The following is a 27,797-nucleotide window of genomic DNA, read 5'->3' on the forward strand; positions in this document are numbered from 1 at the left end:
AATCTGGTCTAACTTGCGAGGGTGATAAACTCCAAAGAAAGGGAGATACCAGCACTCCTCCTGTTCTTTGAGAGGGGGTGCCAATTCTGCATGGCCACTATCGAGTATGGTTTGCATAAATTGTAGGAAGTGTTCTTTCATTTTAGGGCGTTTATTCAGAGTATGGTGAACAGAGGTAAGGCGCTGTCTAGCCTGCTGCCTATTATTGGGAAGGCATGGCCTAGGGAAACGAAAGGGTAGTGGAGCGACCCAACTATTTGAACTATCTTGAAAGACTGCCTTGTTCATTATCTGAAGAAAGGCTCTTTCTTCTTGTGAGAAGCCAGGTTTCTCATCTGAGCTTGTTTGTTGAAAGATTGTTTCTCCAATCTCTGTGATGTCTGACCATTTTGTCTTTGTAGATGTGCAGAAACTGACCTTTTGAGGAACTGGGTAATCAAAGCCTTCTGCCACCTGAATTGCATTCTTACACGGTAGAAAGTGACTGGGCCGACCATTATCCAGGAAACTGGTTTTGAAAACACTTGCATAGTCAGGTTTGTGTGCCCCTCCGAGGCAAACATCTCCAACTATGACCCATCCAAGGGCCAGCTTCTGAGCGAATGGAGCATTTAGAGGTCCATTACGTTGGTCAGTAACCTTGTGTGCTTGGACAACATCTCTCCCTATGAGAAGCGAGATGCTAGCATCTGGATCCAGCTTGGGAATTTCTGCAGCTATGTCCCGGAGGTGGGAGTGGTGTTGAGCAGCTTCAGGTGTTGGAATTTCATTCCGATTGTCTGGAAGCATATCACACTCGATAAGTGTCTCTAGCAACAGATGTGACTGGCAATCCACTGATTCCACAACAAAGTTGTGAGCTCTTCTCCCCATTACTTCTTCCGTTCCTGCACAAGTCTTTAGCATGTAAGGATAAGATCTCCTTGTAATACTGAAGGTATCAAAGACTGAAGATCTAGCAAGGGACCTGTTACTTTGGTCATCCAAGATCGCATATGTTTTCAATTTCTTCTCAGGAAACCCCTTTGGATAGATGAACACTGGACAGATTTTAGCACAAGAATGACTTTGAATTTCACTTCCACACACTTGGGTACAGGTAGAGGTAGCAGTAGGTGATGCTTGGTCTTGCTCCCCGCCGTGAACGTCCACTGGCTGCCTCACAGCTGGTGGTGGTGTTGTTGCCCAAACTGCTGGACCAGGATGAAGGGCTGAAACATGACTGTTGATGCCGCATTCTGCACAACTTATCTCTGTACTACAATTCTTTGCCTGGTGATTGGTAGAGGCACAACATCTGAAGCATATTGAGTTCTTTTTAAGGTAGATCTTTCGTTCCTCAAAGGGCATTTCTCTGAATGCTCTACATCTTTTCAGTGCATGAGGTTTTCTGTGGATGGGACATTCTTTATCTACATCCACAATCTTTGTCTCAGCTACAGGTTTTAGTCAGAGTTTACAACTTCTGTCCGACTTACTGAGATGGGTTCTTTCCTGGTGTGTCTTTCCTGATATTTAAACATTTTCGTAGGTACTGTTGGTTGCTGGACTGGATGTCTAAAGCTGGGATCATTGCGCATTTTTGCTTCACTGGAAACAAAGTTGGCAAATACACAAAATGGTGGAAATGACACAGAATGTTTTTCTTTGTATTTAGTCCCATGGTTCATCCACTTTTCTTGTATTCCAAAGGGCAATTTATCAACTACAGGGTGAATTCCCCTTGCTGTGTCGAGGTAGAGTAGACCTGGTATGTAACCCTCACTCTTAGCTGAGTCGATCTCTAGGAGAAGGTCTGCAAGTTCTCTCAAGAGATGTGGATCTTTGTTAGAGATCTTAGGAAACTGTAGCATCCGATCTAACAGTGCTCTTTCTAAGGCTTCTGGAGAACCATAACATTCTTGCAGTCTGTCCCAAACTTTAAGCAACCCTTGATCAGGATTATGGACATGCACTGCTTGCAGACGCTCTGCATACTTCATGGACTCTGGGCCAAGCCATTTGATCAATAAGTCCAGTTCTTCACTGGCAGACAAATGTAAGTTACGGATTGCATTCTCGAAAGAGGATTTCCAAGACCAGTAGTCTCCTGGTTTGTCACTAAACTTCCTTAGTCCTCCAGTGAGTAGCTTCTAGCCAGGAACCTCGTTAGTTCAGACATGTTAACTTGGTCTTTTGATTGAACATCATGTTTGAAGCTTGGTGACGTTTTAAGTACAGGATTACACCGGGACAGTTGAGGAACAGCTTCATGATTGATTGAAATGTTTGATGGAAGAACATAGTCTTTCAGAGTGTCTATGGAATAGTCAGGTTCTTGTTTGGGTTGACAAAATGTCGTGGCTGCAGGTACTTCATTGTACTCTACAATATCAAATGGAGTTAGACTACCTTTTAAGACAAGTTGGTCTTTCACATAATTGCCAGTACGTTCTAAAGAATCATCATTTTGCTGCTCTGGTCGAGACATATGTTCTTCTTCATTAGCAGCTGCCTCATAAACGTTTGCCTCAGCATGAGCTGCCTCTGCATCACACTGGTGTTGAAGAACCAGTAATGTGGCTTCCAGTTCTGCTTTCTTAACTTTCATTGCAATTTCCTTTTTAGCAAATTCAGCTCTAGTGCGAGCTGCTTCAGCTTTCGCCCTTGCATTTACAGCAGCCATGCTTGCAGACGACTTACTTGAATTTGACAGGTGTGTCTTGCTGGAGCGAATTGACGGAGCCTTTCCAGCTTCTTGAGACATCTTTAGTTAATATAGTAGATCCTCGATGTAAACATTCACTGCTTGTTGTGTAGATCTATGCTTTTTCACTGTTCTGCCCCCACTGTGTTTCCAAGTAACAGTTGTGCAGATAGATAAACTCTTAGACGATTGACAGGCGTATGTCGCTTTAATTGACGTTGCTTTCAATGCCAAAGAGTGAAACTACAAATAAAGATGAAAAACATCAATTAGAATACAACAGTAGTCAAATCATACAAATAGTAAGGGCACAAATGCTTAATACTGTGTAAATAACATGTCACAATCAACCTTACAAACATCAAGCCTTGCAACATAAATGCCACAAATATAGCTGAATATTGTCTCAGATGTAATGAAATAACACAAAATACTTACAAGCAGTGCTTTCTTTAAACAACAAAACAGGATGAAGAATGATTAAATGAAGACTGATAAACTGCCTGTGTCAGCCATTATACATGTGTTTCTGAACTCATTCTACAGTTCAATAACAAACTTAACATGAAAACACCACCATCTGCTGGCTGGGAAGAATCACTACAAGCACACATGAAAACACCACCACCTGCTGGCTGGGAAGAATCACAACCAGCACAATACGTTTGTATTTTTTGAGGAAGAATAAGTAGGAAGAGCTTATTAAAACAAAAAACCTTACATTAAGTTATTAAATGTTAAAAAGATTTTAACATTGCTGTTCAAAGTAAATTATTTTCAAGCAAGACAGATTTTATTTTCAATTCTCACATCTGATGCTTTTGTGTTTATGATTTTTCTTTCTTTTCATAGAAGTTTAATATTGCTTCATTAATGAATAACTGCATACAAAAGATAATTTCCTATAACAGTAAAACAATCACAGGTTTCTTCCTGGACTGTGCAGCACAGCGCACAAAGCAGCTCCGAGTTGGAGTAGAGGTGAACAGTAGGGGAGAGAGAGTGGAGCTAATTTCAGAGACTAGAAACAGATTAGCCCAAAGAGAAATACCTTAAACAGAGGAGGAAATAATGTTCAAGTCGTAGTGCAAACAATGTTCGAGGGGAGCGCAACAGAACAGAGTGTCAGCTGTCATTTCTCTCCGTCCATCCACAGCAGTTACGAGTTTGTCTCTTTTTGAAGGCAACTCCACTGGCCTTGTTTTTTTTTTTTTTTTTTTTGCAAATTTGTAGGCTCCAAAGTCGCTGTTTGGATCAGGGTTTAACCAAGCTTTACACTTGTGTCTTTGAGGCTAAGTGTTGTTGAATTTGCATTTCCCCATTCTAGCAGCATCGCTTCTTTGGACTAACTTGTGGTTTTGCCAGTAACAAAAAAGGTGATTGGCTGATTGTGTATTTGGAACGTTTGTAGTTGAAAATACAGTCCATAAACGCAATAAAGTGTCCTGTAATAATAATTTAGTAATAATTTAAGACTTTACTAAAATAATTAAATGAATCTAAGACTTTTTAAAGCCTAATGTTGTGATTTTGAAATGTTAGACTTCTTATAATGACCCCATGAAAACTCTGAATATTAAAGTTTAAGGCTTTTTATTTTAACATGTAGCCGTATTTAATGTACTAGATAATTCTTGCAAAATGAATCAGTTTCAGTAACTCAGTTCACTAAGTGAAACACATAATGACTAATTACAAACAGACTGATTTTTTTCAAGCCTTTATTTCCATTAACTTTGGTGATTTTTTGCTCACAGTTAATGTAAACACAATTAGAATTTAAACATTACATTAGACAAAAAAAAAATACAGAAATGTGGGATAAATAAAACCTTCATAAAGGTTATTTTCAAAAGGTACTTTTCTGACAAGCAAGCTTTGTCAGAACACATAACCTGATTTAGTAGATATACTTAAACATACTTGCAGTTATATTGCTTATGAGAACTCTTAGCATCTGTTACTTTTGGATTAACTATGTATTTTAAACAATATTTGTTTCTTTGTGGTTTTGCTTTGAAAATCTAAATGCATTTTAAACATATAAAAGTCGATTTTATTTTATTGTCATGCTTGAAGGCTGTTAACTGTTGCACATATTATGTAAGTATCTGTATGTTGATGTAGTAGAAGTCAACAAGAACTGATGCTGCTCCAGGTTCTTCGAGGAGTATCCCGTTTCTCAGTTGAACGTTTTAAATAATATCTGAGTAATTAACTAGGAACTGAGGGCTACGGATGAGGGGAAGCGTGATTCAGCTGTCTCTTCCTTTATTAACTCCTTTGTAAGACGCTAAGCTGCTGTTTACAACCTTCACTCTTCCACATCACGCACACTGTTAAGATAAACCTTCTGTCACGATTATCTGCAGTGACCCTGGGTGTCGCAGACAAACCATAAAAATCCAAAGCCAGTTTAATACCCTGATTCTCTGTGGAGCTGATATATACTTACTCACATTCTTGTTTTCCTCACAGTGGTGCTTCTAGCTAGCAGCCCTGCTTATTTCAGAGGCTTTACTCTCATCGCGCTGAAGGAGGGCAGAGAGGGCACCACAGACGAAGACTTCGCCGGCCAATTCCAGGTAAGCCTGACTAGGTGGGGAGAAGAATCTCTGCATATAGAATGTGTTCTGTGTTCTATGGGAACATTCGCAGCAAAGGAGCTCATTTGCAAGCTTTAGTGCACCTTGCAGTCGACAAGGTGGCGCCCTGCTGTTCTCTGATGTGGAGGTTAAAGGAGGTGTTTCTGACAGATACTGGGTAGGTGTCGAGATGGAAAAGAATAGAGGATCTCTTCCTGTCTTTGGTGCCACCCTTCTAAGGTGTAGCAAACATGGCACCCAGTTCCTGCTAAGTACCAGATATTTCCTCCAAAGGAAGAATAAGGTGACAAAAGGATTAAGAGGGAAAAAATGCATGTGGGAACAGAGAGGAGATATAAACAGTGAGAAAGAGATGTGAAATGTTTGTTTCAGTAGTAACACAGCTCCCACTGAGCAGCAGAGAGCTCCCAAGGAGTGAGCCAGACTTTCTCAATTACCTTCCTCTCAGTGTAAACAGGAACAAACATCTGTGTTTCCACACTGATTCCTACCAGAGTTACAGCAAACAGCAAGAAATGGCTTTCCTGTTAGTAGCAGTTCAAAAATAGCTCTTTCCAAACTTTTTAGCTTCTGACTCACAAAATGAGAGTGGAAGACTTTTGGTTCTGATTATTGGTTGAATACTGAGTCAGTTAAAACAGCACAATGGGAACACATCAACAGAAAATATGTTGCTTTTGTAATATTTTTAAATATTTATAGCATAAATATGTTTTAATACTACCAAAACATTGCCAAGATTAATTTGTACCTATTGCGAGTATCAACAATACTCGCAATAGGGTACACAGATATTAGAAGATGCTGTATTGCTGCAATTAGAAGATTGCAACAATAATTGTAATAGTACCGCAACAGCAGCTTAGACTGTAGCCGTCTAAGCTACTGCACCACAAATTTGTGGTGCATAGATGCTAAATGCTGCTTCTCCTCGTTTGGTTCTGTATATACATTTCCCCCGGTGAGTTCTGGGCGCGTCCCAAGATCTCTTCTCCATAAGATGTGCCTGGAAAAACTCCAAATTGAGGCACTCCTTGTGAAATCCTGATCAGAGGCCCAAATCACCTCAACTAACTTCTTTCAATGTGGAGGAGCAGCAGCTCTCCTTTCGGCTTTCAAGTATAACAGAGCCCATCAAATCACCTTTGTGACAGAGCTACGATACTATACAAAACATCAAATTTCAGCTGCTGGCATCTGAGATCTTCTGCGTTTGGTCATGATCCATTAATCATGACCGCAGCTGAGGTTTGGAACCTGGAGGCGCCTGTAAATCAAGAGCTTCACGTAATGGCTGAGCTTTTTTTTTTTTATTTTTTTTTTTTAACCTTGACAGTTTGGAGTAGAAACTGCTTTTCTGCAGACAAGACCCCAATATGTCCATCCACCTCCCAGTCTGTCTTACCACCACTACTGATGAAGACACCAACATATTTGAACTTCTTTGCTTGAGGCACAGTGACCTTTGACCTGGAGGGAGCAGTTTCAGATAAAAATCAATCGCCACATCTTTCATCACAAATTTTTTTTCCAAGACTCCTGTCATGCTATCTATGGTCATGAACCCTCTGTCATATTTTCCTTCTCTTCTTCAATCGTTGTTTTGCTCCAATCAGTGCAATACCTGTGTATACATATTCTCAGTTGCATACCAAACAATGGAAACACTTGAGTTAAGCTAAAAAAGTTTCATCTGGAAATCTGTCCAGTCTTGTACCACAGTTTTCTTTTATGACCTTTGGGTGTACATGTGAACATGCATTTCTCCCTTGAGACTCGGTTTATCTTTCCCTGACCTGCTCTCTATGAGTCACCCCAGATTAAAAAAAATTGTTGCACTATCCAAACTGGATGGCTCTCCCTGTCCACATTGGTATTGCAATTATATTTTACATTCAATTAAAGCACTTTGCACTTACACAGACATTCAATCTAGAATATATCCTTTTCATTTAGGCTCCGTGAAGCTTTGTGTTTTCTTTTTCTAACCAACCTAATGGATATATTTAGTGAGGAAAATGTTATGCTAAGATATATTACTGTTTTTCGCGTAATTGTCTTTGCGGTCACTGTTGGGACCTGTGCTCTGCTGTCTTTGTGGCAACAGGACAGTGCATAGTCTTCTCCCATAACATTTCATAAGGTTGAACCACATAGAAAGAGGGATATTTCATATTAATCCAGAGTCCTGCATCCTCTCTTATTGTCTCTTCTCATCTCTTCAGTTTCTTGCCCCACGGATTTTCTGGAGAATTTAGGTTTGTGGATTGAGATGACAATGGAAATAGGCTGATGTTGTGTCTGCAGACTATTTCTGTGTAGCTGTGACCATAAGGTTTAAATGCATATTCTCTTGAAAGTAAGATCCACTGACGACTCATCCAATCATCCATCTATATTGTCTTTAGCTTATGTGTGGTCAGAATAGGGGTGTAACAATAATACTTTCAACCTTATTTATGGAAAATATAGTCAAGAGTCTGCCAATGCGGCCAATGCGTGTCCTTCTTCTATGTGCCTGAAAACTTTCAAAGTGAGACACAGGAGGCAAACTGATCAGTTGCTCATATAATGTCATTAAATGATTACCCATTCAATTAAAGATCAATTTATTAAAAATCTTATGGCAGTGTCAATGTTGAGTGTATTTCGTAGCACTTTGCACAAAAGTACTGCACAGCAAAAACAATAAACGTGATATAAGTAGTGAAAGAGCAGGAAAGACCAATGACAATTTAAAAAAAGCGTTAGTAAATGATTAAAATCTCTTGGACACATCTTCACCAGGGATGCCACCCGAGTGTATTTATTTAAAATAATTTTAAAAGTTGAAGAATATGGACAAACTATTCTTTTCTGTTTTGCCCTTTAGGGAGAGAAAAGTTTCAATATCAGATTTTTTATTTTTTTTTGGTGGAACTTGCCTACCCTTCAATTTTCACAAACTAGTTTGCTGTGTGAAAATTGAGACAAGAGAAAAACATGTCGAGCTTCAGCTCAAGGACGAAATTGCTCGAGGACCTCTGAAGTTGTTGAAAAATCCAGGCCATGGGAAGGTCAAAAGGACAGAGAAGGTTAGTGCAAATATCTAGCTTTTTGGGGTTCAAATAGTTCAAAACACAACAACTCAGTGAAACAACAAACAGCTTGCAGTCTCAGTCGAAGTCCCTGCAGAGTTTGCAGTGAGACCAGAGAGAAGGCAGCGAGCTGAGACTGGAACCATGTGGGCAGAGCATGAGCAGAATGGATGTTGACAATCTGGCTTTGCAATCTGTCTGATACATATTCAGACTTTTATGGTCTTTAAACGACAGATGTAATATACCCGTTTACACTCAGGAAACAAAATACTTTTGGCAAACACTGTCAAATGTTAAAAAATTGTTTTCCTTTTCAAATTTTTTGAAACACAGCTATGAAAAAAGAAATGCATCTGGTTCCATTATAGAAGCATTACTCTGAAAATGCGTAGAAGGAGAAATTAGCTTTAGAACCACTTTATCAAATATGATGTTCTTATTGCATTCATGCACAGATAATGAAAAAAGAAAGCATGATGGTGATTATGAACATTCATATAATTTATTCAAAGTATATCTTTGAAAGGTAAGCTATGACTCTACATCAGTGTCATGACTGCTCTTATTGACTGGAAGGGAAGACAGTTGAAGGAAGTTGAGGTTCCCTGTAAGGCTTTTCTGTCTCCTCACGCTGTGGTTGTTTCTGGCAGCTGTCCTGGAATGTGCCTGCATGCTGCTTCTCTAAAACACCACAACTAGGAGCTGTTGTTCATTGACATTTCTTCAAACAATAATATTCACTTTTAACGCATTAATGCCACTGAAAGACTTTCATTTGAATTTGTCAAACGTTTGAAAAAAGTCTGAAAGTCTGTATGAATGTCTCATTGAATTGGCCCATTCACTGCTTAAAGATGTGTGTCTTTGTGCTTAAATGTGCTTTGACAGGACATACATGTCTGGTTCTGCTTGTGTATGTTTTTCCCAGCCCTCTGTGTGTTACTGTGGGACATGGGTCATATTTATCTAGGTCAGCAGTGTGTTATTGCTCTGGGAAACAAATGGAGGTTGTTTGAATAGGGGAAGCAATAAGAAGAGGTTAGATTATCTTTTATAAACGGTCTGGAGTTTGTTCGGGGTACAAACACTTAATCAGTTTAACCCAAGCCATAGATGTAGAGGGAATACAGACAATCTCAAAAACAAGTAATACGCAACAGCTGAAGTAAAGCAGGAACAAGGCTTGACATTGACCTGATATATAACACAAACTCCAAAATAATCCTTAAATAATTGTTTCTGTAGTTTGCAAAGCTCTAACTGAATATCTCTGTTCCTGTTTTCCTTTTAACATGACCTCATGAGGAAACCCACAGGCTTGTTGATTTTATTGAAATGACTTTGTACTGCTGACATATATATATTTTTTTATGTCTGGTTGTTTTAGTGTTATGTTTTGTAGCTTTTTGTAGGGTAGGTTCTTGAGGTGGCGAGTTCTTGTGTGCCATTGTTTGTCCTTCCAGCAGTGGAAGGTAAGGCCCAAGTGAGTCTACTGAGAAACACAAGAGAGTAATGACATATTTTTTAAAGCCAACATCAAATGAGATCGCAAGAGGAAGGGTTGATTACCACTACTTTGATGGACAATCAGGCACTGAGGACTGTCCTTTTGCACCTCTTATGCACCCAGGCTGATTAGCCTAATGGGGACTATGTGAATTGGCTGTATGAGCTGCCATGCCCTCACAGAGTGGAATCAGCAGTACAGGAAGAATGAGAAGAGAAATGCAACAACCAACCCAAAATCAGCCTTATTATCCAATAGTTTCCTCTTCTACACAGGGAAGAATTTCATTTTTAGAAACGTCATTACACATAGTATTTGTGTGCATTATTTGTATTAGAAACATTATTTTTCCGAGGAACCAGAACTGAAAGTCTGAAAGAATAAAATGTCTGCAAGTAACCCGTCTACCTGCACTTTGGAGTGCTTCCTCACCGCTGACATCTTGGTGTGGGTGTGATTAGCTTGTCCACATATCCAGCATGTGAGTCCAGCATGTCCAGTTTTTCTTCAAATTCTTTAATGAATGTGACAGTGCTGCTACTCTGCTTTTTCACACAGTACCAAGGACCCAGATACACTCCCACCTATCATCATGTGTATTAGTGTAGGACCCAAATGCAGACAGAAGGTGGTGGCAGGAGGCGGAGGATCGAGAGGCATCAAAGAGTCTAAACACTAAAGGGGATTTGATTAGCATTATCCTAAAGGAACAAGTATTATTGGCAATACCGTTTTCTGTATAGCAGAAGAATTCTAAATAGAATAGGTGGGGAAACAAGAAGAAGAAGAAGAAGAAGACTGGCTTCAGATACATAGAATAAACACAGATGTGGACTTGCAGTAACAGCTTACCAATGAAATGATGGGGTGAATAACTCAACATAAAACCAACCAATGCACTTTAAAGTGCTGACTAAACAAAAAGCAAAAAAATGAAACTCTAAGTCCAACACGTCACGACACCTCTGTGACGACAAACCACAATGGAATTTTTGTGGAGGCTAAATAATGTGTGTAATGAAAAGCCCATTGCATTCCTGGTGAACCACAGCATGCCTCTCCAAGTTGCTGCAGAGACTGTCCGTGTTCGGACAGATTTTTAATGCTGTCACACAGACATAATCTAATGTGAAGTGATCCTAAGGCACTTAAGAAACCATGTTTAAAACACTGCTTATCTGCAAACTATCACATTTGAGTAACTGGTCCACTGATCCCTTTTTTTTCACACATTTTGCATTGTGACTTTGACTTCTTTCCCCATCCAGCTGCTAACTAAGAGTAACATTGTAATGAAGCTTCATTTAATCTTGGCTTATATGCAGAGTTCAACCTGAGCTCATCTTTTGATATTTGACCACTTTTTACACAAGTTGCAACCCTGTCAGTACCTCAGTTGCATGCCTTTGGAAGATCTGACTTTTGCAGAGATATTTACATGAGAGAAATAAAAACAAGTATATTTCTACGTCTGCTTTTCATTCCACATTACTGTACTGATTGAATTATATAATGCACGTGTATCTTTAGGCTAATGAAGGAAGAAATAGCTTGAAGAAAACCTAAGATGGAAGTAAATTCACTTGACATGGCTTGTTCTTGCTTGCTATGAACTTTGTGACTGACATGGGAGGTTGTGAAAATTAACACTGCAGCAAAGAAAATTTGGTTTCAGAAAATAAAGGGCTACATGAGGATTTGAAGGTTTCTCATCTTGCCACATTAAAGCTTGATTAAGCTGTATTGTTCAGAATAATGCTATAATCTGCACTACAGAAATAATGGGTCAAGGGAAATTACTTATGAAAGAAAATTAATCACTACTCCATGATGTCATTAGAAATGTCTCCATTTAAGTCTTTAGTGGTTGGAAGCCAAAAATTATTATACTGCTGTAGTCATTACATTTTTGCGACTCTGTGTGGGAGCTTTCTATAGTTTATTCATGCTGTTTCATATTGATAACAGCTTAAGCAAACAAAGCAAGACAAAATAGGCTGGAAAGACAGCAACACATGTAAACACAAGAAGGCTCATATATACAGATTCATTTGTTAAAAGTAGCTGCACTACTATGTGGTAGGACTCGGGCAAAATGAGGACAAAGGGAAATTAGAGATAAAGCAAACAAAAAAGGTTTGATAATGGAAAACTAATAATGTTGCAGTTCAATGACAGATTCAGAAAGTCCAGTCAGAAAAAGCCTCAAGGTAAATCCATTTTCTTAACAAAGACTGTATAAACAGAGACAGAGCACAAGGACAAGATGGAGCTTGTCAAAATAGGCTGCATAACAGACATATGGACTAAAAAAAGGTAAATTGTATTATATATGTAATACATGACTGTGGAACAACTTAAAGCAAGTGTAGACGATAAGCTTGAACTGCTTTCGCACTGGTTATGCAGGTATTTTGGACCAAAAGTACAAATGAAACACGTCTTATTAGTAATCAACATCTTGCTTGGGACTTTTGCATATGATATGCTTTTGTTAAATTATGATTGAATTTGGAAAATGTGTACATTTAGTTAAGTTATATTGTTTATGTTTAGGACTTTTTTGTGGTGGGAGTAACTGCCTAGTTTGTTTTTCTTTCATAGTTGATGATAATTTGACCTTTTAAGCATTCAGCTTAAAGTTGAATGCTTTATTTTGCCCAACAGGCCACATAGCTGCGACTAACTGTATGCAGAGATAAAAATAATTATTTCCAAATACGGAGCTCTAAAATAAGACTTGATTTTTTTCTTTCTGTTTTTTCTTCTTTTACAGCTATTTCATTCCAGTGCTAATTGAATTCAAACAGAAGCTCACATCATTCAGTGAGGTTCTGACTGGGTGATCTTCTGAATCCATTAATAATATGAAAGAATGGTGTCTGACAAAATTAAAATCAGCGTTATTCCATCAAATATTTTATTTTATTTTTTTTTGTTCCCCACCAGGGGGTCTTTTTGTGGGCTCTAGTGTCCCTTATGCCACAGTAGGCTGACAGGAAAGGGGGAAGGAGAGGGGGGAAGACATGCGGCAAATGTCGTCGGGTCTGGGAATCGTACCCGCGACGGCCGCGTCGAGGACTGAGGGCCTCCAAGCGTGGGGCGCGCTACCTTCTACGCACCGGAGCACGCCCCTATTCCATCAAATATTTATTTCACATTTCTGTTGTGTTGCTTATCAATGTATACAGACTTGATTTTGTTATACAGTATGTATATATATATATACTTTTTTCTAAAATGAGAGAAATTTTAAGTTTTGCAATGGGTGTAATTCTGTCCAGTTCAAAATACTGATAATAAAGCATGTGTTCACTATGAACAAAGTCTTCCTGTAACTTATTACACTGTGCATGCTAATTGTGGCATGATGTAGCATTGGGACTTTGCCAAGGTTGTTTGGTTTTGAAAATTGATTTGATTCCCTGTGGTGTTCCTATGTTTGACATCCTGTCTGACTAATCAGTCTGTAGATGTCAGTTTTATCAGAACTAAAACAGATGTTTGTTTTTACACAGAGCTCAGTTTCGAAGACATCTGGTGGAAAGGAAAGCATTACAGGAGAGTGGTTTTGATCCATTCCAGTGGTTGCAGTAGAAAAACATGTTGCCACTGCCTCTGTGTAGCGTTTGAGGTAGACCAACTGTTCTTGTTTGTGCATGCAACTTGGGAGTGATTGTGTTTTTAAGACCTAATTTTTTGTTAGCAATAAAATCCAGTTCTCTGCAGCTGATGTTCCTGTACACTGTGACAGGATGGTTGTCACGTCTTTTCAATAAATCCTCTAGGGGCAATTATTATGCAAGTTGTGTGGACCACCATTTTGTGCTAATAAATATCAGCAGAAATGATAAAACATTATCAACACTTGCCTGTATGTAATTATGTTGCCGATCAAGCAACGCATTACCTTGACATTTTTAAATATTAGACACTCCTACATACATCAGTGCACATCTGTTGCACAAACATTAGAGAGAATAGCAATTGCAATGCAAATGTTGATTCCCATAATGCTTTGAATCTGTGTGAAAAGGGTTTCACAATATTTAAATAAAGTGCAAATGGTACCTCGGAGATGATGGCAAACCGTAATTAAGATTGAAGGAAGCATCTGTATCCTGAGGACAGCACAGTGCCAATAATGACACATATCACAATGTGACTGACATAACAAGATGATAATGGTGCAAAAATCATTGGTTATATTCCCTTCGGGATACTTGGGGAAGATCTAGAACGGTAATTTGTTGACGGATGCTCTGAGATGGGATACCTTCAGCTTGAATACTTTGTGTTGTTGGTGTATGTTAAGAAGGAGAATAGAGAATGCCTACCACTGCTGGTCATTACTCCTGTAATAGTGACAACAAGACAAGTGACAAACCAGTGGTTTGCTAACTTGCTACAGATATTGGACATTTTACTGTTTCATTTACAGAAGGCAAGACAAGGGAAGTTTATTTATATTGCTCATTTTATATACAAGACAATCAAAAGCGCTTTACAGGAACTCAGCTTAGTATGTCAAACACCTGATAGCCTGACATAATCAAGACAAACTTTGAACTACAGTTTTAAATCTGGTGAACAGGTAGCAAAAGTGGCAAAAATATTTATCCAGGGATCATTAGTCTCTGTTACAGCAGTGCTGACTGTGTTCAATCTTTTGCTTCAATCTCTCATTTATAATCAGGCAACAGTTCACTAGTGAGATTCTTTGATTAAAAACTGAAGCAAGCAAACTTCACCAATGTGAAGTTTGTTTAAAAGGTTAAAGGTTTCAGTTTGTGCATGTTTCAGGTTTCTGGGATTTTTTTTTTCCAGATATGAAAACCAAAGACCTTTTTTAAACACACTTGTTTAGAGTTTCTTTAGAAACATTATAAATGAAACACTGACAAACATTCTGATGTGTAATACTGCCACCAGATGAAATGTTTTGTTTAATTGTTGACTGTTGTCTATGACTGTATTTTTTTGTGGTTTTATGACGTAAAGCACTTTAAACTTTCTTGTTGCTGAAATGTGCTATACAAATAAACTTGATTGGTTGATTGATTGATTAGTAATGAAATGTATTTTTATGTGTAACTGATTAGTGTCAAACAGTCCAGTACTTTCACTTTTTTAGTGATATTTTGCCTCTTGTACATATTACTTACTTTGTTTCTCTGATATGTTGTCCAGATGATAGACTTGCCTGATATTGTCGAAGCGTTTTACAACACAGCTTAATGGCATTCACACAAAAAGACAAATGGCAAGAAAAGGTTATGACAAAGTGAAATGGTATAAAATGAAGCCTTCTTTTCAAAGCAGAACAGACACTTGCTCATTCTTTGGTATTTGTGAACGTAAAAACAACTGAGGTTTGTTTATAAAAACAGTTTTAGGATTCTTGCAGACTAGCTGGTTGATATGGATGATATTCCAACTATTATACTGAAAGTATGGATTTATATGTGGAAGAGTGTGAGTTGTGATACTCAGTGAACAGTATGCAGAACATTTTTCTAATTGTTGCTTTGTGCAATTGTACAGTTCAAGTCAGAGAATCATATGTTGGAAAGTAAAGGGACTTTCAAAGGGTGGCTGTTTTCACATGTGACTCTGCTGGCATGGTTGGGTGGGTGAGATATAGAATGTAATATGATGCAATATTGATGATAGCCCCAAGATCTCAGAGGTGTTCTGCAGTAATAGAACTGCTTTGATTGATGAAAAACTTCAGGCAAAATGTCGGTGCCTCCGAGGTCTTCATCAAGACAAGAAAACTTTGTGATTCTCTGAAATGAGCTCATCCTCAAGTGGAGATGTGACATTTCAATTTATCATTCTGTCTCCGTGTAATTCTTTTCTTCTTTCTCATATGTGAACTGAAGTCCCAACGGTTTTAACTGTATTCACTGCTTTGCAACTGCATGACATTTAATTGCTATCCTGGAATGTGTGTGTGCACACAGCGACCAACAAACACACACATGTACCCGCTAATATCAGCCGTTTCTGTCAGATTTCTCCAGAGGATCGTAGGTTTGCCGTGCTTGTCACCCAGGCTTTGTGTGAGTGTGTTTGAACAGAGCTCTGCGTTTGCTTGTGCAGGCACTCTAAAGCATCTGTGTTTACCGACTGAAGAGGGAGCAATAGATTGAGCGAGATTGAGATAGACAAACCGTGGACTCTCACTGACATGCCAGACTCTGCAAAGAAAACAAACACCTCTTTTGACAGTCTTCCCACACTAACCTGTCTTGCTACTCTATTATTCACTTGCTCAATATTTTGTACATGCACTGGTATAATTGATCAATTTTAAATTGGGCTGCATTAGATTTTCTGAAAGTTTAATTGAATTATGAGCAATTTCAGTAGTGCACATATAATTTCATCACATGAAAGTTGTTCCGTTCCTCTAAAACTCTCTTTGTCTTTATGTAAACAACCAAGTTATCACTTTAAAATGGAGTTTAGATTGGGCCTAAAAGTCCAACCTGACCCGGTCCGAGGCCACAGACATTGTGCCGAAGCTCAATCCAACCGGACTAATTAACTCTAATTACAGTCCTGAGCCTGAAGTAAACATGCATTATTACTTTAAGCTGCTCTCAGTTAAAAATCAATTCCAGACTTCTGACTTTGCTCTCTGCTGCCTTATTAGTGTTACTTCTTCCATTTTTAGCTTTGTTTAACATCTTCCAGTTTCGTTTTGTCACTTGTAACCACAGAGTGAGTCAGGTGCAAATCGGATTGTTATGAGTGGAGCAGGGCTGGACAAAGCATATTAATTGTGCAATGTGCTGCATAATTAATGCACAAAGTATAGATCTAAGCTGTAATTTGATACTAGCGCAGAGTAGGGCTGGACGACGTGGCTGAAAAAGTATCATGATACAGAAATTTCATATCATTTGATGTCGATAAAAATCGATTAGTTTTTGTTTTAAATATCTGAAATACTGCTGAACTGGTGAAGTGACTTTCCCTGTTTTATCCACAATTCAGCTGTTGTACTAATTTAGCATGAGACATCTGTAGTGGTTTTGAGGGCTGAAACAAAACTTTTCACCACACAACAGCAAAAATGTAACATTGTTTTTGCGTGCTAACTTGCCAAGTCTTTGTCACACTTGGAAAAACGACAATGTAAAGAGCAGAGCCTCTGCTTTCAAATAATATAGTGTTTGCAGTTGGTGACACAAATAAAATCATTTATGGCAGAACTGGGTTTTCTTAATTTGGCTCATTGTTTTGCATGGGCTCTGCCATCGAAAATGTGCCACACATTCTCCACATGGTTGTGGTTGGGACAGCTTTGCTTCTCAAACAGTAACAAACAGTGGTCTGGAAATATACCATAAGCCAAAAGTACTTATCAATTTGTAAAATGTTCTTCAAGTACTTTGAGATAAAAAAAAAAGACACCCAGCTTTTTCTAGCAATAAATTGTTTCTGGCATTTGGAAAACACACTTTAGAATTTAAAATTCATCTGAGAACATTTTTAAATGAATATATTCACATATTGTCATCGTATTATCAGTTTCAATGACATTACACAGTATTGTTTTGACTGCAATAGTTTATTCCAAGTGTAATGAATTAAGGGATTGCATTCCAGTCATATGACGTATTCAGCCATCTGGATGATGTGCAGCTGGTGTTGATGCTCCTACCTGATCAGAGAGCTGATAGCAATGTGTTGAGAGATGAGAAAGTAGAGTGAGTAAAATGTGTTTTATATCTGGTACAGAATTGGACTATAAAATCATTAATCATAGAATTTTGTAATATTGTTTAGTCTTTTTTTCTAAATGACTAATGCTTATAAGTTTATGTTTGGGACTTCACTGTGTCCGTTTGACGTCAGATTTTAGTGTATTAAGTTGACTGTAAGAATATGTAATCAGACCTATCTTGAACCGTACTTTGGGGTCAGTGATAGGAACTGACTTGCTTCATAAACAAAACCAGTGCGGTTAGTATTACTGGTTTGCTTCTTTCCATGAACATTTTTATGCATGTTTGGCATTTCTTCAGAGCATCTCAGTTTTCTTCTTCTTGCTGCTGTTTACATCTCAGCAGATTTAACTTCAATTTAAATTTGCACGATGCAAATCTACCTTTATATTTCTGTCAAAAGGCAATCTCTTTTTGCTTTCATTTTCCTTTGTTTGGTTCTTTCTGAAATCTGTCTTCATTTGTCTTTTAGTGAGTTGTTTGTTTCAGCGTTTGACTGACAGAGCTTCAGTCTTAGTGGAAAAAACAACAAAAAATGTAAATAAAAGGTGGATCAGTCACCGCAGAAATATGGAAATTATTCATCAGCGAAAAAGGCTCCAAAAGGGAAACAGTTAGTGAGTTTACGTCAAGAAGGATTTCTGGGAAAGAATGCTGAGCCTTTGTTATTATTACAGTGAGACAGCTGGGGAACACATGCTACAAGGTCATTGGACCACATGAGGTTCTGTTTAACTGTGTGTTTAGTCTGTAAGATTCGTGACAAGGTTTAAGTATTGAGACAACTGGGAAGTACATGTCTTGAATGTACGAGTCTGTTATTATCCAAATCATCATTTCAGGACTTTGACAAGGTTTCCCTTTCCCACAGCTTTGCTCTTGGCTCAACTTACTGCCAAGAATTGGTCACAGAGAGTACTAGTAGATAAGTTAAGGTCAAATTGTATGACTGAACATCCCCACATTCACAGGAAGTGGTGAAAGAAATAAACCTTTTGTCATCATTCTCTCTTAGCATTCACAAAATAGTTTTTATCTTCATAATATGTGAAAAACACGTCTTTGTTGAACTGTCTTTTATTTTCCCTTCTACCTCTTGTTTCCAGTGACAACTGAAACTGTGCAAATAAAGTGTAGATGACAGCAAACCGCCCATAGCAACCTGTTTTACGAGCAGCTTAAAAGACGGAGTCAAATACCAAATTCCAGTGATGTGTACAGAACAGCTATAGTTATGTGTTGAGAAACATAAAAGATTAAAGTAATTATTTTCTGTAGAGCAGCAAAATTGAGCTCTACAGTTTATGTATTATGCATATTAGTTTTGTTAAAAATTGCATGTATCAGATTAAAAAAAGAGTCAGATCAACATTGTCAGATCACCAACCCACCTCCTACAAACAAATAAAGATAAGAGACATTGTGTGAAGATTAATTATCATGCTGTGAAATAATACTTTTCCAGATGTAGCGATCAAAATAACATTGTTGGCATCAGAGAATAAATATTTATTAAGCCCTGTCAAACACTCTATTACTTCCTGTCCTTCAAAGAAGACGAGATGTTGTGGTTCCCTGACGTGAAAAATAATTACACAGAGATGACATGGTGTTTGATAGCCATCTAATGTTTCTGCTGTCTTTCATCATCACTTTGAAAATAATGTAAAATAAAACTATTGTTTACATGAGTTAAAAGAAAGAAATGTCATGATTTCACAGTGATTCAATAAAATCACATCGCAACCTTTATCTTAAAGTAAATTTTAAGGTTTACTATGTAGTAAATTTGCATAGAAATCTAGTTCCCCTATCAAGAACTAGTTCTAAGTCCAGTTCGCACAGGTTAAATTGATAAATTCAGTCACATTCACAATTCAGAAGATAAACATTTTGAACATGGTCTCATGTTTAATAAAATTTTGATGCTGCATAAGCACATCAGCCGAAAATCATTATTCACTTTAAAGACAAATACGTGCTATGATTTCAGCTACTTTTTCTCTACTAAAGTCAAAGAGCAAAGTGAGAATAATTATAATACATCAAGCTGTGACTTAATTCCTCTGTTTGTCGCTGCTGGTGCTCCAAGCTCCCACTCTGTGAGTAAAGTTGAACTTTTACTGTTGGATCTTCAACTTTATCCACTTTTTCTGCACAAGGCAACATATATTGATCTGTTTAGGAGACAATGTATGTTTTGGATCTTTGTAGAGTGACTTCTGTAAATCTGATGTGATATTTGCAAAATACCACTTATTTTTTGCCAGATCATCGATAATGACGACACCCAGTTCATGACCAACTGTCCTCCTGCGGTGATAGAGAGCACACCTCGCAGAAGAACCAGGATACAGGTCTTGTGGACTGCACCACCCAGTGGTACTGGGTGTGTTATTCTCAAGTAAGTTTTATTCTTGTCTAATTATTCTCGTACTTTTATGTTCAGAGCTACAACGGATATTGAATGACTGTTTTCCATTAAATATCAGCGTTGAAATATCAAAAAACTATTGGATGTAGTATTTGCGTGAACATTAAGATAACAGCAGTTAAATGACTGACTTAAATTAGTGCAAAAAAAGCATGTGTTTTTAATTTTTTTACGTAGTTCATGTTTTTTGCTTCTCCTTCAAATTTTTAAGTTGAGTTTGCTCTTTGAAAAAGGGGGAAAAAAAATGTTTTGGGACTATTATCTCAACATCTTAATAAATGCAGTTCCCATTTCCCAGGCCCAGTTACCTTTGACCTTACAAACAGGTGTTCCTGGCTAAAGTCAAGTCATTGACCCCAGGTGCTTTTTTTCTTTTTTTCTAGAAGCACAGCATACCTTAGCTCTTGTAAAGGGATGATCTTCACAACACAGCTGAAGATGATGATTACTGGGTGCAATTTATTGTTTAAAACAGGTGTGACTTTGAGCATCAGTGTCACTTTCAAAGAGTATGTCTGCATTATGTGTCTCATCGTTAAAATGGGTGCTCAAACTTTAGGATAAACACTTTAAAATTTCAAATAGATCTTTTCTCAGAATAGTGTGGATTTAAATGGCTGTTCAGTACCGTATCATTTTAGAGCTCCATTGAAAACAATGTTAGAGTGTCATTTTGTTTCACCGTTGGTGATGGTCTGGGAATATTAATCAGATAAACGACATTATGCAGCTTTTTAAAGGTTTATCCTGACAATTAAATTGCTCAGTCTAACTGGAAGTGTGTATATTGCCTGTCAGCTATTAGTAAGTGACATTTTGCTTTAATGAGTGTTGGATGACTTACAGGGAGCTTTGCTTTGTGGGAGATATACTCTTTGGTTTCTTCCCTCTGTCTTTTATTCCTTCATTTTTAGTTTCCTTCCTTCCATCCTTTCTTTGTTCCTTCCTTCATTAGGTGAAATTGTAGTATCAGCAAATCCAAACATTCTTATCGATACTCAGAAGGGATAGTCTCTTCAGATTAGACACACTTGAACCTCAGCAGTTACTCAGTTAAAGTGAAGTTTTAACATTTTTGCTGTTTTGCACTTGACTGAAAGATGATTCATAACATCAGTTCATCTTCTGAAATTTTTCACATGCCAACACGTTGGAATAAACCAGACATGAGTCTACAAAAGATGAATCTGCACAAAATGATCTCCACATGCCCTTTGCCTGATGCCCCGTCACAAGTCTTCCCTTTGGCTTATCTGAGTCGTTGTTCAGCAAATGATGGAAAGGCAGGGTTGCCGTTTCACTTCAGAAACCGAACCACTCACTTCTGAACATTTAGAGAATTTTACTCAATTTAAAGAAAAAAAAAACTTAATGTAAACTAATTTAAAAATAGACAGTTTGAGGTAAAAGTTATTTATGTTACCACACAAAAAACAAATGAGTTGAGTTATGAAATGATTTATGGTCAATTTTGATTGAATACAACAGACTTCATGACTGGACTGTTATGATAAACACATTTATTATCAACATGTTTTGTTTCCAAAAGCAGCAGCAGACTCTTTTACCATTGAGTAAAAATTGGTTCGTTAGAAAAACAGAACAGAGCCAGAAGAGCGAAACGTAGCAGCCCGGAGGGACTGATTTTCATGCACATCAGCTACAATTTGTGCTTCTGTAAATGTAATATTCTGTGATAACAGAAAGCACTTACTATTAATACATGATGAGATGTTATTCAAGCAGTGTGCCAACAAAAATAAAACAAATGTGCAATACATGGAGTGATAGAACTGCACATACCTTCAAGGCATTTTTTGAGAAATAAGAAATATAAATGACAAACAGGTAAACCTTGCAAAGAAAAATGTTTCTCTCTTGTTCATTTCTGTCTCCTTTTCTGACTACCTGAAGGGAAAAAAACTCCCTGACATGCATCTTTTCCTCCACTGAGCGATAAGCTTTAACTTGCCCTTACCTCCACAACACAATCACAGCTGTTGCTTTTAATTTATCAGCCGTTGTATGACAGATGGCCAGTAATTGTTGGTTCAATAAATCTGACCCTGTGTTGTGGAACATCTGCTATTTCAAATTCACCTCATATTACTGTCACAATTGTCCAAGATAGAGATTTAGGATTACCTCATCTAAACTCTTTGTATTATAAGTCTTAGTTTTGCCTTGTTAGGCTATTTTTGTTTCTGTCTACAACATTATGTTAATAGGCCGCACTTAGCCCTCGTTTAGATTTCTTCAGTTCTTCCTCTATAGTTGCTCTTAAATTTTCAAACCATTAAGCAAATTGTCAAGTCAAATAAAGAGAACTGAATAAATACAAACTGCAAATTTTAAGGAAAACAAGGTATCAAATTCAAGCTGTGTGTAATCCAAAACACAAACATAATAGAAATTGTCAAAAAACATGAAGTAAGTGAAAAAGACAAAGACAAAAGCAACAACAACAACAAAAAAAACCCCCCCACATCACTCCAAATTCTAAATAAATTCAAGAATAGATTAGAAATAAAATGTCTGTCCAATGAGAGTCTATGGCAGGCTGCAAAGTCATTTTTTCTTCACGATTCAACAATAAGAAAGAAACTGGCCAAAAATTTCATCCATAGCAGAGTTTCAGGGTAAAAACTAAATGGCCAAGAATGTCTTTACCAAAGACTTTAGGGAAGATAATCTGTGGACTGACAAAGCGAAACTAGAAGCTTTTGGGGACCATGTAAATAAATAAAGGTCTGAGGCTGCTTCAGGACACGGTCAAATTGATGGACACATGGACTCTGCACTCTTTCAGAAAATTATGAAGGAGAATGTCAGGCCACCAGTATTGAGCAAAAGGTCAAGAAAACCTGAGTTGTATCCAAAGCACACCATTTTCACCTCTGAATAGAGTAAGAAACAAACAAGACAAAGATCAGATTTTAACCCAGAAGAAATTTCCTTCTAATTTTCATGAGGTCATGTTGATTTGGATAAATCAAAATTTGGAAAACTACATTTTTGTTCTTTAGGTACATGTCTGATAATCTTAAACATGCAAGTATGGAGGAAAAAAAAGCCAGGACAAATAGTAAAGTCAAATACTTTTTTAAACACTTCAGTGCATGACAAGGAAGACATTACTAATAATGAATCTGTTTGATGAAAACAATTAATCAAAAATCAACTTTGCTACACAAGACTAAATCTGACTTCTTTATTCAAAATAATGTCAACGTCACTTAACTTAGTAATCCTTAGAGCCAAACATTTCATTCTTGTGTTTATGTTCAGTCTGTAATATGTTCAGGCTTGAGGATGTCAAACACTTATCTCCACTGGAACTGGTTCCAACTCCAACTTTCTTAAATTGGTCTTTCAATATGTCTTTGTGCCCTTTTGGACTCTTATTAGTTTTTTTCTTCTCCCTCCTGGGGTTTAGATCTAATAACTGGGAAAAAAAAAGGTCCATCTAAAACCACCAGTAGAAGCTGTAATACCATAAAGACTTAAGCTTTTATTTTTTTTTCATTAAGATCGGCTGTACCAACATTTCAACAAATACAGCGGAGGAAAAGTAATTTCTGCTGTAAAATTTACTGTATGTGGGTTTTCCAAGAATTACATAAGATCTTTTTTTTATTTCTCTCACTTTCAAAGTTTGCAGCTGGCAGCTAGTTTGTTTATTCTAACATAAAGACAAGAAACGGGGAAGCTCAGCCAGCTTTACTGGGCTGGGAATAATTACAGCTGATGTAAGGTGACAAAAAACAGTGGAACATAAAAATAAAAGGAGTCAATTGTAAAGTGCCATAGTTTTCTTAGAAGTAAATAGTAATGGTAAATGGCTTGTACTTGTACATCACTCTATCAAGTCCAGAGGACCCCAAAGTGCTTTACACTACATAGAAGTATTAATTATGGTAGCGTTATACTCACAGATTTCTTTAAATCAACTTTAAATCGCATCTCATCATAACATTTTTAAATTATTGTATGCCTGGTCACAGCTGCTGAATCTTGTAACTCCTCTAGCGTAGTCACAGGTGTCCTGGAGTCCCTCTCTCATTTGTCTCTTTCTTGCACCGTCACTCAGTTTGTGAGAACGCCTGGCCTTGGAAGATTTACACATGGGTCATATTGCTTCCATTTCATTCGTTTCATTGCCTCAGAGATTTTCAGTTTCCATCCGTTCGCTTATACTTTTCAGTAACCTACTCTATATTTTGTTTGTAGTGCTCTCCTAGTCTTCATGCTATAAGCCAGGAATACTGATTAATCAGTGAGCTGACCTCCCAGATGTCTTTACATTACAATCGCTTGAGACACATTCAGATGATCTCCATTCCACTCATTGTGAGATTACAAACAATTGACTAGACCTTTTTTTAGAATTAGGTCACTTTAAACGGGGCAAATATTTATGCAGTCATTTTATGTTACATATTTTTATTTAATTGACATTATTTTCTACAAATTTGTTTTCAATTTGACAACATAAGGCCATTCTTTTTGTGAAAAAGCCAGATTTTGTTGCTCATGAATGATTTGTAAAAGCAATAAAAAGGTAAAGTGTCAAGTGGAGTGAATACCTTTTATAGGTTCTATAACGTCCCTCACTTTTTAATCGCAGTCTGTGTACGCTGTAAACTGATGGTAAAAACAGCCACTGTCCAAAAGAAAACTGTGAAACATCCTAGGAAAGCTTGCCAAACTGTCAAACTCAAGATTTCACAAGAAAGTTACTTTTAAGGCACAGCTAAAGTAAAGGAAAACATTTTTGTTGTTGTCACACACTTGTTATTCAGATTATTTCTGGACCTTCATAGATCAGGCTGTACTGCTGTGTTCTGTGGTTTGTCAGGCTTGTTAGTGCTGTTTCTCTAGAGACATTTTTCCTTCTAATTTACACATTGTGAGCTGAACCCTGGAGAGAAGTCACCTGTTACAAACACTGCTATCAGTTTCTTGGCAAGCAAGCCATGTCAGCGTCTTTTAAATAGCACACTCCATAACGCACTATCTTTGTTCGTCTCACTTGTTCCTGGCACTTGAACCAACAGCAACTTGAAGATGCAGTATACAACTTATCTTCTTGAGGCTGGTTGTGTACTGTCAGGCCTGCCCTCCTCCTCTGCTGGTCAAATTCTTGTCATTCATCTTGTTGAGCTGCCTGGAAATGTTGCCTCAGGCAGCAGGAAACAGCAGCTGTAAAACCTCCACAAAGTGCTGATTCTTCCCCTCCACCCCCTTTTCATAACATATTTATATTTTTAACTTATTTATCCTTCATATTTTTTTCTGTTAAGACATAATTTCCAAGAGAGTTAGGGAAAATTTAAATACTGTTAAAATCTGTTCAGTGATGTTTGGTATACAGATGTTTCCTAACGCACATAGATTTTGGAGTAGAGCAAAAAAAAAAACAAAAAACTGGTTTACACTTGAAAGTTTTGCTTCTATTAGAACAGAAAACATAAACAACTTGATTAAATATTCTCAGATTCTTGCAATAATGATGACTCACCCACCCAATTTCCTTCCCTTTCCTGTCTTGAAGTCTTCATCCTATTTCATCTGACACATGCTATGATGAGTATTTTCAGCCCTAAGCACTTTTATATTCCTGCCTTGCTTTGACTTTTATCTTTTGCAAGCATGAAGTTCTTGTTTAAGCAAGCCCCCCAGGCTGTGACAAAGTGCAGAGTGTGTACGAACGTTAGACTGCGTGGATATTTGTGCATTTCTCACCTCAGGTGATAAAGGTCTTTCTTGTAGCTCTGATGAGTTTACCTCAAATCTGTGCTTTAATCTGAAGAAAGTCCTGAAAAGTCTTTTGGTGTCTAGAAAGTGTTTCCCACCCAGGGCTAAAATAGAGAGCGAAGGTGAGAGAAAAACAAGTGTGTGTGAGTGAAAAGACTGTTTTTCCAATCTAGGTTTTGCTGTCCTGGTGATCGTTATCAGGTTTATACTTAGCATTCTCCATCTCTGCCCTACGGCTGTCTGTTCATCACATTTTCACCCCACATCGACCTCTGATTAATTTTTCCCATCAGTATTCGGATGCTGATACCGGGAGGAAGCCAGCGGGAGGAAGGGGAACACCCTTCGCCTGTCAGTGACAACACAAGTCAAACTGGGAGACTGAAGTTGTTTGACAAGATGACTTGAACTTCTCTGTCTTGTCACAGTCAGACGCAGCTTTTTATTGATCACACGACGGGATTATTTGGAGCATGTTCAGTTTTTAAGAACTGCCACTCTTTTATCCTTGAAGTTTCCTGAATAAAAACTAGAGGACATGAATTCAGACAGATATGAATTCACTTATTCTGCCGTGCTTCTTGCTTTCCTCCGCTGTGAGGAGTAATGGCCTCTGAGTGTTGCTATCACTTAATATCAGGCACCAGTTAAAAAAATATTTGTACTGTTCGTGTCTAATTCATCTCCCTACACTGAGATGAGAAATGTGGTCAGAGAACAGTTTGATCTTATGCGTTAAAGGCTTCATCAGATAAAAAAACGAAATGTGTTACTTTTCTCATAATTTCCCCAGTTGCAACATGTAGCCTGGTTAGCGTTTGGTGACGTTAGCATGGCTCTTTGACCGAAATAGCAGAGTGTATTCATTAAAGGTTATGTATTCTAACATTGACTATGACTTTTCCTTAAGGAAATATGAGAGTTGAAAGCAAATAGTCTAGGAACGATAATGTGACATGGCTGTTAAAAACAAATAGAAGATATCAATTTGTTCTAGAACAATAGTCACAAAATCTGGAAAGAAATGTCTAACAAAAGTAAATTTAAAACTGTGATGGATAGAGTAGTTTTACAGACGTCTAAGAAAAACATACAACTCACTAAATGTGTATCAAAACATTGCGGATGAATACAAAGAAGTACTTAAATTCATAGTTTAAATCTTGTTTAAAGAATTAGGCTAAAACACCATGAATAAGGACACTAATTCAGGGCTGCACAGTGGTACAGTTGGTAGAGCTGTTGCCTTGCAGCAAGAAGGTCCTGGGTTCGATTCCCGGCCCGGGGTCTTTCTGCATGGAGTTTGCATGTTCTCCCTGTGCATGGTGGGTTCTCTCCGGGTTCTCTGGCTTCCTCCCACAGTCCAAAAACATGACTGTCAGGTTAATTGGTTTCTTTAAATTCTCACTAGGTGTGTGTGAATGGTTGTTTGTCCTGTCTGTTTTCTGTGTTGCCCTGCGACAGACTGGTGACCTGTCCAGGGTGAACCCGCCTCTCGCCCGGAATGTAGCTGGGGATAGACACCAGCAACCCTCCTGACCCCATTAGGGACAAAGGGTGTTAGAAAATGGATGGATGAAGTTTTACCTATTTGTGCCTACAAGATGCAGTAACCGAGTTTTCTGCACACGTCAAATACAATTTGCCTTGCTTTACTAGCAGTGGCTGCTGACTGATAAAAAAATATAAGCAAATTATTTAAAAACAACCAGATTTTAACATAGATGTCTAGTAGAAAAGAGAGCTGGAGCTAGTGTACGTAAAGATTAATCCTTCCACTGACTTAGTGAATAATACAAACTACCAGCACTTTTTCTTTACCTATTAGAAAATTTGATTAAAAAAAAAATCATCAGGCTCAGTAATAGTCATTCTATTTCACTTTTGTTTTCCAATTTCATGCCCAGGTAGTCACCCCATGTTGCACAGTCTACTGCACCATTCAGCCCACGTAAGATTTATAGAAGCAATATAACCGATAACTCCTA

At 37.8% G+C, this 27,797-nt stretch overlaps 1 protein-coding gene across 3 annotated transcripts in view; it reads left to right on the top strand.

Moving 5' to 3' along the window:
- The window catches only part of spon1b (spondin 1b), a 124,638-nt gene that overhangs the window by 36,808 nt on the left and 60,033 nt on the right, over window positions 1–27,797 (top strand). For all 3 annotated transcript variants that reach the window (XM_044125171.1, XM_044125170.1, XM_044125169.1), the window contains exons 2-3: window positions 5,165–5,271; window positions 19,889–20,022. In XM_044125171.1, coding sequence (XP_043981106.1) covers window positions 19,916–20,022 — 107 coding nt within the window. In that variant the 5' untranslated portion in view covers window positions 5,165–5,271; window positions 19,889–19,915. The remainder of the gene's footprint in view (window positions 1–5,164; window positions 5,272–19,888; window positions 20,023–27,797) is intronic.

The sequence above is a fragment of the Gambusia affinis genome, linkage group LG08 (assembly GCF_019740435.1).
Source record: "Gambusia affinis linkage group LG08, SWU_Gaff_1.0, whole genome shotgun sequence".
NCBI lineage: Eukaryota > Metazoa > Chordata > Actinopteri > Cyprinodontiformes > Poeciliidae > Gambusia > Gambusia affinis.